The sequence below is a fragment of the Symphalangus syndactylus genome, chromosome 23 (genome assembly GCF_028878055.3).
Source record: "Symphalangus syndactylus isolate Jambi chromosome 23, NHGRI_mSymSyn1-v2.1_pri, whole genome shotgun sequence".
In the NCBI taxonomy this organism is placed as follows: Eukaryota; Metazoa; Chordata; class Mammalia; order Primates; family Hylobatidae; genus Symphalangus; species Symphalangus syndactylus.
In genome coordinates this window covers 60,359,808-60,375,354 of record NC_072445.2, presented here as the reverse complement: position 1 = coordinate 60,375,354, position 15,547 = coordinate 60,359,808, and the positions used below count along the sequence as shown (strand labels likewise).

Below are 15,547 nucleotides of genomic sequence, written 5' to 3'. Positions count from 1 at the left end.
CTGTGCTGAATCTAAAATAATGACAGCATTTAGAACCACAAGGGGCCTTAGAGAGCATCCTCTAATCCTAGTTATACAAATTTGGAGATTGTGAGCCAGAGAGATCAAGTGGCTGGCTGATTGTCCTGCTCCTTAAAATGAGTTTACATTTTCGAGCCTCACTGCCTATTTCTTATAAAGCTTAGAATGAGCATTCCACCCCTATGATCCCATATGTTTCTGTTAATCCCACCCCATACGGAAAGAAGATCTCTCAAGTTACACTTGGTATAGAGGGAGGAGAGTTGAGAAACTGTAATGCTATAATAGAAATTATGATGATGATGATGATGATGATGATGATTTTTTTTTTTGAGACAGAGCCCCGCTCTCGTTACCCAGGCTGGAGTGCAATGGTGCAATCTCAGCTCACTGTAACCTCCCCCTCCCAGGTTCAAGCAATTCTCCCTGCCTCAGCCTCCCGAGTAGCTAGGATTACAGGCGCCTACCACTATACCCGGCTAATTTTTGTATTTTTAATAGAGACAGGGTTTCACCATGTTGGCCGGACTGGTCTTGAACTCCTGACCTCAGGTGACCCACCCACCTTGGCCTCCCAAAGTGCTGGGATTACAGGTGTGTGCCACCACACCAAGCCCTATAGTAGAAATTATCTCTTTACGTTCTCCCATTATTGTTTGTTACTAAAACCTTCCTCTATCCACTGGAAAACATCTGTGTAGTTGGTATAATTTAAATGCATTCTTTTGGGTTCACTGTAAAGCCATCCCATGAATATTAATCACTTGTCCCCATGCCTCAGTGGTTCACGGAAATGTGAAGAAGGATCACGCAGAGATTTTCTGCACTATAGACTTAGTGATGATTTGCACGCCTACCCCCTCCACACCCCCTGAGATAATGATTTGAATGTTTCTTTTCCTTTCACACTGATCAGTTATTGTATATCCCTAATCAGTAATAACTTCAGTAGTAAATGTCTATCTGGGAGTGGTTAGGACTGATGCTATCTAGAGTGAACAATTCTGGATTGTCAAATAGTGTCTCTTGGAATTTCTCATCTTCTTTTTCCTCGGATGAGACATTCGGAATCAGAGAAAAGTTGTGCAGAAAGACAAATAGTTACCTATGCTGTTCCTTGAAATTTAACAGAATATAGTCAAAGATCAAGTTTTCATTTGTGGGTTTTATTGTTGTTGTTGTTGTTGTTGTTGTTGTTATCTTTGCTTGGGCATTTAGTGTTAACAGCTGGGCAGTTAACACCAGAAGGGAAAGAAATTTTCTCTCCCAGTGGGGTTGGTAGGGAAGTAGAGAAAAGCAGTGTGTCCCTGGAAGAGCAAGGTAAGTTGGGGCGGGTGCAGGTAGTGTAACAGACAGAGAAGCCATAGAAAGCTTCTTTGATTTACTTTCCACCACTTGGATAGGCTTTCTACTACTGCCTTTTAAAAACTAGAAAGCTAAGGCACAGTAATTTTTAGAAGCTTTCTCAGGGACCCTTAGCAAACAGCAGGGCCGGGTTTAAACGCGGTCTTCAACTGAAAAGCAGTGGTCTTCACCATCATGCCGCATATTGACTCCATCGTTAGCTTTTTGCAGGTGCACAAGCAGGCCAGCTCGCAGGAGTAAACAAGTCAGATGCAGTGTCGTCAAAGCCCAGGCTGCAACTGGGAATGAAAGGCAGTTCCCCCACACTGGGCTGAGACTGCCCATGACAATGGTGGCCTTGAGGGCTTCTGCCTGTGCTTAGGGATATTTCAGGTAGCAGAACCACCCCTGCACACACAGCCATTCTGCTTCACTAAACCTACCCTGGACGGTGGTCAGGGTGCTCACGGGCCTAGATGAGCCAGGTTTGGCAACAGAGAGAGATGTCTTGAGATTTGTCACATACTAATTACATGCAAGGCATTGTTCTAAACTCTTTTTATATTTCAATCTCTCTTTTTTTTTTGAGACGGAGTCTTGCTCTGTCACCCAGGCTGGAGTGCAGTGGCGCAGTCTCGGCTCACTGCAAGCTCCGCCTCCCGGGTTCATGCCATTCTCCTGCCTCAGCCTCTCCGAGTAGCTGGGACTACAGGCGCCCGCCACCACACCCGGCTAATTTTTTGTATTTTTAGTAGAGATGGGGTTTCACCGTGGTCTCGATCTCCTGACCTCGTGATCCGCCCGCCTCGGCCTCCCAAAGTGGTGGGATTACAAGCATGAGCCACCACGCCCGGCCCTATTTCAATCTCTTAAGAACCCTATGGGGTCAGCATTCTTAAAGTCTCCATTCTGTAGAAGAAGAAAGGAAACGGGGGCATGCAGAGTGGCTCTGCAGCCTGCCATAAATGGTGGCATCTGACTGCCCTGGCATATCTAGGACTGGCCAAGAGAAGCTTGTCCACTCATGGGTTCCTTATTACCTCAACCAGAAACCAGGTTCGGTGGACACCAGGACAACATATATGCATGTGCTTATATACCTACCATCCCCTTTAACTCTCATTGCCTTGTGAGGTAGTTTCTATTACCTCCATTTTACAGAAAAGAAAACTGAGGCTATGAGTGTAAATTACTTGCCTACATTCTCTATAAATCCACCCCTTTGCACTGCAACCCAGATGGTACATCTAAAGGGGCTGTGGGGAGAAGGATGCTCTACATTATTATTTTCCCTCATTTCACACTTCCTCATCTGGAAAAACATAGAAATTATGGGTGGTTGTAAAGATCCCCAAATTGCAAAATTTAGGTTGGGGGGGGCGTGACTATAATCTAGAGCAGAGATCAGTGAACTATAGATCCTGGGCTAAATCTGCCTATTTTGGTACTGCCCTTGAGCCAAGAATGTTTTTTGTTTGTTTGTTTTTTTTACAGTCCAGAGGTCTTTTATTTTTTTAACACCTATGATGCCATGAATTCATAAGGAAGAGGTTCCAGCAGCTCAGGCTCCTTCCCACTGGCTCTCATAAAGTGTGCTTCTCTGGGTGGAGCAGGCTGGCGCTTCAGTTGAACCCAGGCACCTTTCTCTTTGTCCTCTTTCTTTTTCTGATCATTTTCCTTCACGTGTTTCAGGAAGCTATCTCGGCTCTTAGAGTGTTTAATGTGCTCAATACCCACATTAATTCTCTTGGCAAGAATCTTGCCCTTAACTTGTTTGTTTACAACAATGCCAACGGCATGCTGGGCAACACTGTAGCTCTTCCAGTTTAGCCATGGTAACACTTGGGGGCATTCCTTTTTGAACAGTACCCATTCCCTTGATGCCTACAATGTCACCTTTCTTATAGATTCGTATATATGTGACCAAAGGAACAACTCCATGTTTTCTAAAAGGCTTAGAGAACATACATTGGGTGCTTCTTGTCTTTCCCTTTGTGTTCGTCATCTTGGCAAATTAATTTTTATGTGATGAATTAAATCCTCCTTTTTGTCAACCAAATTTTCCGTGATAGTGTATCTTGCCGGGCGCGGTGGCTCACGCTTGTAATCCCAGCACTTTGGGAGGCCGAGGTGGGCGGATCACGAGGTCAGCAGATCGAGACCACGGTGAAACCCTGTCTCTACTAAAAATACAAAAAAAAAAAATTAGCCGGGCGTGGTGGTGGGCGCCTGTAGTCCCAGCTACTGGGAGAGGCTGAGGCAGGAGAATGGCGGGAACCCGGGAGGCGGAGCTTGCAGTGAGCCGAGATCGCGCCACTGCACTCCAGCCTGAGTGACAGAGCAAGACTCCGTCTCAAAAAAAAAAAAAAAAAAGATAGTGTATCTCATACAGCATCTATTTAACTGGAAGATGGCAGTTCTGGCCAAAAGGCTGGGTTGATGTTTTCTTTTCTTTATTTTTTTTTGAGATGGAGTTTCACTCTTGTCCTCCAGGCTGGAGTGCAATGGCGCGGTCTCAGCCCACTGCATCCTCCGACTCTCGGGTTCAAGAGATTCTCCTGCCTCAGCCTCCCAAGTAGCTGGGATTACAGGCGCCTGCCACCACGCCCGGCTAATTTTTTTGTATTTTTAGTGGAGACAGGTGTCAGGCCTCTGAGCCCAAGCCAAGCCATCGCATCCCCTGTGACTTGCATGTATATGCCCAGATGGCCTGAAGTAATTGAAAAATCACAAAAGAAGTGAAAATGCCCTGCCCCGCCTTAACTGATGACATTCCACCACAAAAGAAGTGTAAATGGCCGGTCCTTGCCTTAACTGATGACATTACCTTGTGAAAGTCTTTTTCCTGGCTCATCCTGCCTCAAAAAGTGCCCCCACTGAGCACCTTGTGACCCCCCCCAACTCCTGCCTGCCAGAGAACAACCCCTCTTTGACTGTAATTTTCCTTTACCTACCCAAATCCTATAAAACGGCCCCACCCCTATCTCCCTTCGCTGACTCTCTTTTCGGACTCAGCCCGCCTGCACCCGCGTGAAATAAACAGCCATGTTGCTCACACAAAGCCTGTTTGGTGGTCTCTTCACATGGACGCGCATGAAAACGGGGTTTCACCATGTTGTCCAGGCTGGTCTCGAACTCCTGACCTCAGGTGATCTGCCTGCCTCGGCCTCCCAAAGTGCTGGAATTACAGGCGTGAGCCACCACGCCCGGCCACATTTTCAAATGATTGAAAAAATATCAAAAGAAACAACTTCGTGACATGAAGAGTTGTAGGAAATTCAGATTTCAGGATCCATAAAGAAAGTTTCATTAGGACACAGCCATGCATTGTTATGGCTATTTTCACACCTCAACAGCAGGGTTGAGTTGTTGCAACAGAGACCTAGTGAATGGCCCACAGCTTTAAATACCTGCTACACAGCCCTGTGCAGAAGAAACATTGACGCCTGTAGAATCACATGGCAAACATACTTGCCTCACATTATCTGAGGAAACAGTTTGGTCGTAATCGTGAGTTTCCTAGATAATTGAAGCCTCCCCTTTTGTGCACAGAATAGTTAATTAAAAAAACAAAAACCTATTCCAGAAGGCTAGAATTCAGGATCCAGAGGAAGAAGCATTTGAGAGTGGAATGGAAAGACTTAGGGGGAGGTAAGAGGAATGGGTTGGGGAGCTCCAAGATGAGAGAGGGCCTTTGAATAGGACAGAGACAGAAAGAGATTTGAGGTGAGATAGACACACATAGAAAGAAGAACCGGGATTCAGAGAGATCATTGCAATCAGAAAAGGGGAAAAAGTGTTGTAAGCAGGAGCTCAGAAGCACTCAGGAAGCCGGATACAGTGGCTCAAGCCTGTAATCCCATCACTTTGGGAGGCCGAGGCTGGAGGATCACTTGAGGCCAAGAGTTCAAGACCAGCCTTGGCAAAATAGCTAGACTCCATGTCTAAAAAAATAATAATAACAATAATAAAATTAGCCAAGTGCCTGTAGTCTCAGCTACAGGAGGCTGAAGTGGGAGAATCTCTTGAGCTCAGGAGTTCAAGGCTGCAGTGAGCTATGCTCTCATCATCACATTCCAGCCTGGGTGACAGAGCGAGATCTCATCTTAAAAAAAATTAAATGAAAATGAAAAATAGAAAAGAAGCACTCAGGAGGCTGGTGAGAATTGGGCGTGTGTGACTTTGGCCTAGCAATTTTACCTCCCTGAGGCTTTCTTGCACATCAAATGGAGAGAAATCACACCTTGCCCGAGGGGGCTGCTGTGCAGTGTGAGGGGGAGGTGACAGCCATGTAGGGCAGGGGGTGGCTCTGCACTCAGACGCCTCCTGCGGCTCCTGGAGTTGCCTCCTCTCATCCCAGGCAAGTGACTCCATTCCCTACCTTTGGGAGCTCAGCCACAAAGTGAGCAGAGTGGGATCTGTCGCCCTGGGAAATTGGCAAGATGCTAGGGAAACCTCCTTCCTGATAGGTCACCAAGCAGTTTGCCCAGAGCCGCAGGAGCAGAAGTGCTGACGGGCCAAGTTAAGGGGCTCAAATTCCATGGTTCCATGGTTTGTTGAATGCGTTTATTTTTTATTTTATTTTATTTTTTTGAGATGGAATTTCACTCTTTTTGCCCAGGCTGGAGTGCAATGGCGTGATCTCGGCTCCCTGCAACCTTCGCCTCCCGGGTTCAAGTCATTCTCCTACCACAGCCTCCCGAGTAGCTGGGATTACAGGCGTCTGCCACCATGCCCAGTTAATTTTTGCATTTTTAGTAGAGACCGGTCTTGAACTCCTGTCCTCAGGTGATCCACCTGCCTCAGCCTCCCAAAGTGCTGGGATTACAGGCGTGAGCTGCTGCACCTGGCCTATTGAATCCATTTAAAGCAAACGCCAGGTCATTGTTTTTGAACTTCGTGGTGGTAGGAGGTGCACCTTAAAATTAGCACTTTGCAAACACTTATTCCTTGATTTAACCCACCACCACTATGACCACCCCTCACTGATTCACCCAAAAGTGGATTTATTTGTTGTCTTTTTTCTAACTTCTGTAGTTGATTGACCTCATTCAAGAAATATCTGTTGGGTACCTCTGCTCTGCACTGCCATTTTCAGTGGTAAAGAGTAGATGAAACTGACCGGATGCATTGGCTCACGCCTGTAATCCCAGCACTTTGGGAGGCCAAGGTAGGTGGATCACTTGAGGTCAGGAGTTCGAGACCAGCCTGGCCAACATGGTGAAACCCCGTCTCTACTAAAAACACAAAAATTAGCTGGACATGGTGGTGCACATCTATAATCCCAGCTACTCTGGAGTCTGAGGCAGGAGAATCGCTTGAATCCAGGAGGCGAAGGTTGCTGTGAGCCGAGATTGAGCCACTGCACTCCAGCCCCTGGGCAACAGAGTGAGTGAGACTCTGCCTAAAAGTAAAAAAAAAAAAAAAAGAGTAGATGAAGCCCCTGTCTTCATGGAGCTTACATTCTTGTGGAGGAGAGAACATTGAAAAGAATAAGCATACAAAAATGAAGTTAACTTAGATCCATTTTTTTGATGTCGTTGTTAAGATCATCACTTTTGAGCACTTGTTTAAGGCAGATATCTGGATTAACCACATTGAGGAACTGGGAGGAGGCGGAGAACTGGAAACTGTTAAGTAAGGGTTGACTAAACCCTGCTTCTGGTATGAGAAAGTCCAGCTTATCTTCGGAATGGATGCTGAGGCAACATCAAACTATAGGAATTCACCGCATTGCATAATTTTGTTTTAATATGAATTTCTCTGATCTCTAGTGTGAAAAGGGTGTGTTTCTATATGTCATTGGCCATTAGTTTTTTCTGCTTTGTGACTGTCATGTACTCTGCCTGCTTTTCTGTTTGGTTATTTACCTTTTCTTATTAATTTATAGGCTACCTCTTCACAAGAGGAATATTAACCTCTAGTCTTATAAAACTGTTGTCCCAATCTATTATTTCTGTATTCTGTGCTATTAAAAACAATGCCTCAATGAAAAAACCCACTATATTAAATAAATATATTTCAGAAATTTATTTTTAAATAGAATGTGCAGAATACATGTATAACATGTCTATTAATCCATTTCTATTTGTTTCACTAAATGTTTGTATTCTGCTTACATTCAAAGAAAGCTAGGTTGGCCTATTTTCTTCACAGTTTTCAAGTCCTTTCGTAGACATTAACTTGTTTGATCTCTATAAGTACTAGAGATATTGATCTAGTAAAGTAATAAAATGGGGCGGGGCGCGGTAGCTCATGCCTGTAATCCCAGCACTTTGTGAGGCTGAGGCGGGTGGATCACTTGAGGTCAGGAGTTTAAGACCAGCCTGGCCTACAGAGTGAAATCCCATCTCTACTAAAAATACAAAAATCAGCTGGCTGTGGTGGCTGGCACCTGTAATCCCAGCTACTGGGGAGGTTGAGGCAAGAGAATCGCTTGAACCCAGGAGGCGGAGGTTGCAGTGAGCTGAGATCATGCCACTGCCCTCCAGCCTGGGCCACAGAGCGAGACTCCATCTCAAAAAACAAACAAACAAACAAACAAAAACAAGTAATAAAATGGGCATTGAGCTGTATAAATGCTGTTATCCTTACACCAAATGATCTCACACAGCTCTGTGTTTGTAGTTGAACTTACTTCACCTACTGCTGTCAGCAGGGGACCTGAGCCTGCCAGTTTTGTTTCCCTATTCTAATTTGTGACTTTGCATCTGCTTAGATATAAGAACATTTGTTGTGATCGTGTCTAAACTAAGAGTTAATAAGCTAAGCCTCAGAGGGATTTAAAGGATGTAAGCTTTGATGCTTAAACCAAAGAAGACAAAACTGGCATCCTGAGGGCCAAATGCAGTCCTTAGGGATAAGTTTGAGAGTTTTTCTGATAAAATTCAGGTTTCTCACTTCTCTGAAAACACTGGAAGAGCTGGCAGCCCTGGGCTTATGATCCCATGTGGCATTAATTGCCAGGGGTCGGGGGTGGGGTGGGGAGGGATGCAGGCTCTCTCATTCCCGGTAGCCCCCACCCAGTCCTCCTCAATGTCTGCTGCCCTCTGTGAACTCCCCGGCCCTGCTCGTCTGACCCTTCACCAGCTTCCCGAACTGTGCCTTACCTGCCTGTAGGCATTTAAGAATCCGTCCTACAATGTGTGATGATTATTGTGGTTGCTTGGAGATCTGTTTTTGCTTACTTCCTGCATCTCGCTTGTGGCCAAAGAGTTTGAGGTTGCCAGCCGGGCACAACTAAAGCCTTAGACACAGATGAAGATGGAGTGGTCTTGGTGGAGATGAGAGAACTCATCAAAAAGCATTGCCTTAAAAAAAAAAAAAAAAGCACTGCCTTGATTCAATAGCCGCTCATTCTGCATGGGGTGATGAAGAACAGCAAGGATTTGAGGGTAGGTGAGACTCGGGTTCCAGTCCTGCCCCCCCCGACCGGCATCTGCCTCAGCCTTTGTAAACTCACCTGCAGTGGAAGCAGAGCTCGTGGAAGATTAGTGAGAACTAACTCACTGTGAGGGAAGAGAAATCCCAGCACTGCTCAGAGGGCCCCCCAGGCAGCCCAGCCCTTGGTTTTCATATTGAGTTGAGATGATGATGTGTTGTTAGCCATAGTCCTTGTGCTGTCTTGTTTGTGACCGTAAAAGTTATCCTGGGGCAGAGAGAGGTGGGACTGATACAGAATGACCACTTAACAATTTTCAGTCTGTTGAGCCAACTAGACTGGGCAGAGCAGAAATAATGCCCTGGTTGGAAGTTAATAGCTTAGCCTGCCGAATTATGTACTGGAAGGAAATGCCTGTTCAATATATCATTTGGTATATTCAAAGATAACCAAACAAAACAAACCTACTGCTAGGGCCAGCCACTCAGAAGGCATCACATGCTAGTCTCAGTCTGTTCATCTAAACCACTGTAGATAAGTCAGGACAAATGATGTACATGGTTTTGGGGTTTTGTTTTCTTTATGTATTTATTTATTTTTTATTTTTTGAGACGGAGTTTTGCTCTTGTTGCCCAGGCTGGCGTACGATGGCATGATCTGGGCTCACCGCAATCTCTGCCTCCTAGGTTCAAGCGATTCTCCTGCCTCATCCTCCCTAGTAGTTGGGATTACAGGCATGCGCCACCCCACCTGGCTAATTTTGTATTTTTAGTAGAGACAGGGTTTCTCCATGTTGGTCAGGCTGGTCTCGAACTCCCAACCTCAGGTGATCTGCCCGCGTTGGCCTCCCAAAGTGCTGGGATTACCGGCATGAGCCACTGCACCTGACCTCATTTATTTATTTTTGGATACTGCTGTTTTGGACTATAAATCACGCTGCCACTCCCATTTGCAGTCTGCTTTGGCTAAATCATGTTGAAAGATTTCTTGAGTTTGTTTTGCATTGACACTTATTAGAGCTCCTTATTGTAGGATCAGGGCTTGAGGCAAAGAGAAGGGAAAAAACCGGACTGAACCTGCAATAAAAGCCCTTTGCCTCCCTTTTCTGATTCCAACTTTCCCCTTCTGTTCTCCACAAGACCTGCCAAGGACAAATTTTACAGAAAAGGGTGTGGTTCTAGTAAGAATGAAGAGACATGAAGGCATCAAAATGGGTTATTGGATTGTTCCCTTCATACAGTCACATTTCTAGAGTGTGTGTGTGAATATATATAATAAAATAGTAATATATATACACACTTATATGTATATATAAATATATTTATGTGCATATATGTATATATGTATATATCATGTATTATGTGTATATATATTTAAAAATATTATTTTAAAATACACATGTAATATATATTTTAAATATGCATACAAAAATGTATCTCTTAAAATACATATATAAAATATATATTTATAAATGCATATATTATATATGCATATATGTATGCATATAAAATATTTCTATATAAGACATTTATATATTTATATAAAATATATTATATAATATATATTTTATATAAATATATATATATTTTTCCCATGGGCTAAAGAGGAGGCAGTGATAGGGAAGGAAAGAATGGAATTTAACCTCCGGGAATAAAGCATTTGAAAGCCTTAAGGTAAATGCTTTTTTTTTTTTCCATTACTAAGAACAGCAATCAAAATATCAGTTCATTGGCAGGGTCAGAAGTGTTGGATATTTTCCAAAAGAGAAACAACAACAACAATTGTAGCTAATGCTTATGGAACATGTACCAGGTGCCCGGATTCTTGCCAAACCCTCAACAAGAGGTATCTCATTTAGTCTTCTTGACAACCATTTGAAATAAGAGCCACTGTTCTTTATCTTTTCACAGTGGGAGGACCTGGTTGTGTAAAGAGGTTAAGTAACTTTACCCTGGCACTGTGAGCAGCTGGGATTTAGCCAAACAGACTGGCTTCAGCACCTGGACCAGGGAGCTGTAGAATTAAGGCTCTGGTTTCTATCCAGCTGAATGACGTTGGGGAGAATATTTTTAAAGGCCCCGATTTGCTCATCTGTAAAAATAACGGGGTTGTGATGGGTGATCTCAAAGATCCCCGCCAACTCTCTAGCAGCTCACCAAATTAATATCCAAATCAATATCCATCGCATCCATGGCACTGTTGCCATTCATTCCTACAGTTCACTGTAGGAAGTTAAGGGGTGGAGTGGAACAGAGAGGGGGCAGGGAAATGGCTGCATTGTGAATCAAATGTTTTCCTAACAGGAGCAGCTGTTCCAATTGGCACAAGCCCCGGCAGGTAGGATTGCTAGGTGACTACGGGAGTGAGATGGGAGCAGGGCCCACTCTTAACATGCCTCATGTGACTGCCACAGTTGATCTTTTAGTTGGACCAGTTAATTTCTCCCTTGGAAGTGTCCTTACCATCCGCATTAATCCCCAATGCACTTCACATTGGCTGCGAGATTGCTTGCAGCACTGTAAGCAGGTGAACTCTGAGAACCCTCTGTAATGCGACCAGACTTGTGCTTTTCCTGGTTCCCTTGAATTACACTGACTGATACTTCCAGGAATTTTGCAGCAGCCCTGGTGGTTTTGTTCTTTCTTCAGAAAAGGAAGTTGGAGAGGGGGTTGGGTGGGAAGGAGAATGAGAATCCTTTAAGTTCTTTGAAATGACCTCAAATCTGAGGTGGTGAGGCTTTTAAAGAGCACTAGGCAGTCACTCCACGTATTGTAGATAATACCGTGTCAACAGCTCAAGTTGTCTGAAGCTCTCTTTGTGAAATGGGACCCCACTTTTGCTCTCCGGGAACACTATCACATTTCTCCCCGGCATGCAAACTTAGGTGTGTTTGATGAAGGGAGCCTGCCTCTCCACTCCTGTGGGTATTTCTTGCAAGGTGGAGACAAGAGACTGAGAAAAGAAATAAGACACAGAGACAAAGTATAGAGGAAGAAAACTGGGCCCAGGGGACCGGCGCTTAGTAAGTGAGGACCTACACCGGCACTGGTCTCTGAGTTCTCTCAGTGTTTATTGATCACTATTTTTCCTATCTTGGCGAGGGGAATGTGGTGGGGCTATATAGGGTGAAGGTGGGGAGAGGGTCAGCAAAAACATGTGAGTAAAGGAATCTGTGTCACAAATAAGTTCAAGGAAAAGTGCTGTGCCTAAATGTACATGTAGGCTAGATTTATGTTTAACTTTACATAAACATCTCAGTGCAGTAAAGAGTAGTATTGCTGCCATGATGTCTCGCCTCTAGCCATAAGGCGATTTTCTCTTAGAATAGAATGTATGGTCGGTTTTACATTGAGTCATTCCATTCCCAGAGACGTGCGGGAGACAGATGCCTTCCTCTTATCTCAGCCACATTGAGGCCTTCTTCCTTCATTAATCCTCCTCAGCACAGAACCTTTATGGGTGTCGGGCTTGGGGGCTGTAAGGTGTTTTCCTTCCCACGAGGCCATATCTCAGGCTGTCTCAGTGGGGGGAAACCTGGATGATACCCAGGCTTTCTTGGGCAGGGGTTCCTGCGGCCTTTCGCAGTGCATTGTGTCTCTGGTTAATAGAGAATGGAGAATGGTGATGACTTTTACAAAGCATACTGCCTGCAAACACATTTTTACCAAGGCACATCCTGCACAGCCCTAGATCCATTAAACTTTGATTCAGTACAGCACATGTTTTTGTGAGCACAAGGTTGGGACAAAAGTTACAGATTAACAGCATCTCAAAGCAGAACAAAATGGAGTTTCTTTTGTCTTCCGTTTTCTACACAGACACAGTAACAATCTGATCTTTCTTTCTTTTCTCCACATTTACTTCATTATATGATATCAACACTGACTCTTTCATGTAAAATGTCACTCCTAGGATCCTTCTGCCCTCGTGTGGTGCCTGTGCCCCCAAGGGTGTAATTCATTGTTCCCTCTTCCCATAGTCAGTGTGTGTGTGTGTGTGTGTGTGTGTGTGTGTGTGTGTACTATATTCTGACACATCATTAGAATCTAAATTAGTCCACCTTGGTATATTTTTCTGCCACTGAGAATCTTCTACTTAGACATGTTACAAATGTATTTTTTAAAAGAAGCTTTGAAGAGACAGGGTCTCACTGTCCCCCAGGCTGGAGTGCAGTGCTGCCATCACAGCTCACTGCAGCCTTGATCTCCTTGGCTCAAGCAATCCTCCCACCTCAACCTCCCGAGTCGCTGAGACTACAAGTGCGTGCCACCATGCCTGGCACACATTCATTTTTCATGATCTGTGTTGTCTGTACGTGCCCAGAGGTAGAGATAACACTACAATGAAAAGAGGTGGCAGAGAACAGGAAGAGAAATAAACCAGAGGAGCTGATATCCTTAAATGCTGTGGCTCCAAAGGACTGCCAGCAGGTTGTGGGGCTAGCCAGAAAAAATAGAGCCTCTGATTCTAGAAGGCTTGGAGAAAGTGTGAGAAGGGAGATCAAATCGGAATAGACTGATGTAAGGGGAAGGCGGTGAGGATGAAGCAAGAGAAACTCGGCTCCAGTGAAAAGGACCCGTCATTGCATTCCAGAATGTAATTTGCATTTCATATGTAAATGAGGAGGCTTCCTGGAGGCTGGGCTGGGCTGGGCTTAGCTGAGCCTCTGCAAACAGCAGGGATTCAGCCCTGGGGAACTGCAGACCAAAGTGCGAGAGGGACACACCGCATCTCCAGGCACATCCAAAAAGGATGGACGAGACACCGAAGCAGAGGATACAGGAGGATTAAAGGATTCAGGAAAGCAAGCAGCCTTCTGGAGAAGCTGTTGAAATTCAAGACTGTCAAGAGAAGTAAATTCAACCTCTCAAACCGATCATTTCTCATTCCCTGAAAAGAAGAGGTTGCTTCCCCAGGGAAGTGAAAATAATGAACTTTTGGAGGTACTTCTGTTTTGCTTTCACTCTGCTCAGTGTGGTCATTTTTGTGAGATTTTACAGTAGCCAACTGAGCCCACCAAAAAGTTACGAGAAGCTGAACAGTTCCAGTGAAAGGTATTTTAGGAAAACTGCCTGTAATCACGCCCTAGAGAAAACACCAGTCTTTTTGTGGGAAAATATATTACCATCACCTTTGCGAAGTGTCCCTTGCAAGGATTATCTGACCCAGAATCACTACATCACAAGTCCCCTGTCGGAAGAAGAGGCTGCATTCCCCTTGGCCTATGTCATGGTCATCCATAAGGACTTTGACACCTTCGAAAGGCTCTTTAGGGCTATCTATATGCCCCAAAATGTCTACTGTGTTCACGTGGATGAGAAAGCCCCAGCCGAGTTTAAGGAATCTGTGAGGCAGTTACTGAGTTGCTTCCAAAATGCTTTCCTTGCTTCAAAGACAGAGTCTGTGGTTTATGCAGGCATTTCCAGGCTCCAGGCTGACCTGAACTGTCTGAAAGACCTTGTCACCTCTGAGGTTCCCTGGAGGTACGTCATCAACACCTGTGGACAAGATTTCCCCCTGAAAACCAACCGGGAAATAGTTCAGCATCTGAAAGGATTTAAAGGGAAAAATATCACCCCAGGGGTGCTGCCTCCTGACCATGCAATTAAGCGAACTAAATATGTCCACCAAGAGCATACAGATAAAGGGGGTTCTTTTGTGAAAAATACTAATATTTTGAAAACTTCACCTCCACATCAGCTGACCATCTACTTTGGCACTGCCTATGTGGCGCTTACCAGAGAGTTTGTCGACTTTGTTCTACATGACAAAAGGGCCATTGATCTACTACTGTGGTCAAAAGATACCTACAGTCCTGATGAGCATTTCTGGGTGACACTCAATAGGGTTTCAGGTAGGTACTAATTTCCATTCTGATTGATAGATTGAGTTTGCTAACATTCTGCTCACCTAGAGAACTGACTCATTTGAAATTATTATGAAATACATTTAAATACTTAGAAAACTATTAGTTTGGTTGCTTGTAGCAACATTTATTGTTGACTGTTTATCAATATGTGTGATATAGTGATCTAAGATGCTGGCTGCAGTCGCCCCAGCAAAACTAACTTTGATTATGTAGTTGCCGAATTTTAACTGTTGTTTAAATTAATACTTTTCGTAGTCCTTGATAAACACAGCTGTAACATAACAAAATTGACTTTTAAAATAAGCATTCTAGAATTTAGGAGTTGAAATAGGTTATGTTTCTTTCGGATGGATGTTAGACATCGTTTTCATTGATGCAGTCCCATCGCTCAAAGTTCATGGAGCTGTTACAGGGGTACTTACTGGTTTTGGAATCTTGGAAGCTGCTTCGGATGTTGACAAATCATCATTCTGGCTGAAATATCTCTGGTTTAAGATCTGAACAAGTAGCCAGGTCTCAGCTCTTCTCATTTCTACAAATCTAACCTGATATTTTAGCCTGGAGGAGTGGGTAACAAAGAGTTGGAACATACAGAGAGAGAATCTAGCTACAGATGAACCAAAGAGAATTCTCAATTTTCAAGTCATACGTTTTTATTGGACATTCCAATTTGCAGCTTCTTGTTTTTATATACTGCGCAGTCTTTGGTTGTTTATGATAATTTGGGAAAGCGTCCAAGGTATGCCAGGCAGCTGAGGCAGAAGATAGCACCAAGCTCCCTTTGGTTCAGGACGGGGTTTCTTTCCTAAACTCTGTTTCCCATAGGTGGTCTGTGACCTGCGTTACGTCTTTCCCGTGTGTCCCCATGTGTTTGTTTTCAACAGTGACCCAGCGTGGTTGTGGGTGACTGGTGACTCTCATGAGCACAGTGA

At 44.4% G+C, this 15,547-nt stretch overlaps 1 protein-coding gene across 13 annotated transcripts in view; it reads left to right on the top strand.

Moving 5' to 3' along the window:
* The window catches only part of GCNT2 (glucosaminyl (N-acetyl) transferase 2 (I blood group)), a 117,283-nt gene that overhangs the window by 52,526 nt on the left and 49,210 nt on the right, over positions 1-15,547 (top strand). For 2 of the 13 annotated variants that reach the window (XM_063632399.1, XM_063632403.1), the window contains exon 1: positions 12,397-14,600. The exons of 10 other annotated variants lie outside the window; for them this stretch is intronic. In XM_063632399.1, the coding sequence (XP_063488469.1) occupies positions 13,676-14,600 (925 nt within the window). In that variant the 5' untranslated portion in view covers positions 12,397-13,675. Of the gene's footprint in view, positions 1-12,396; positions 14,601-15,547 lie in introns of those variants that run through there. One more of the 13 variants, XM_055263357.2, reaches the window with a different exon arrangement.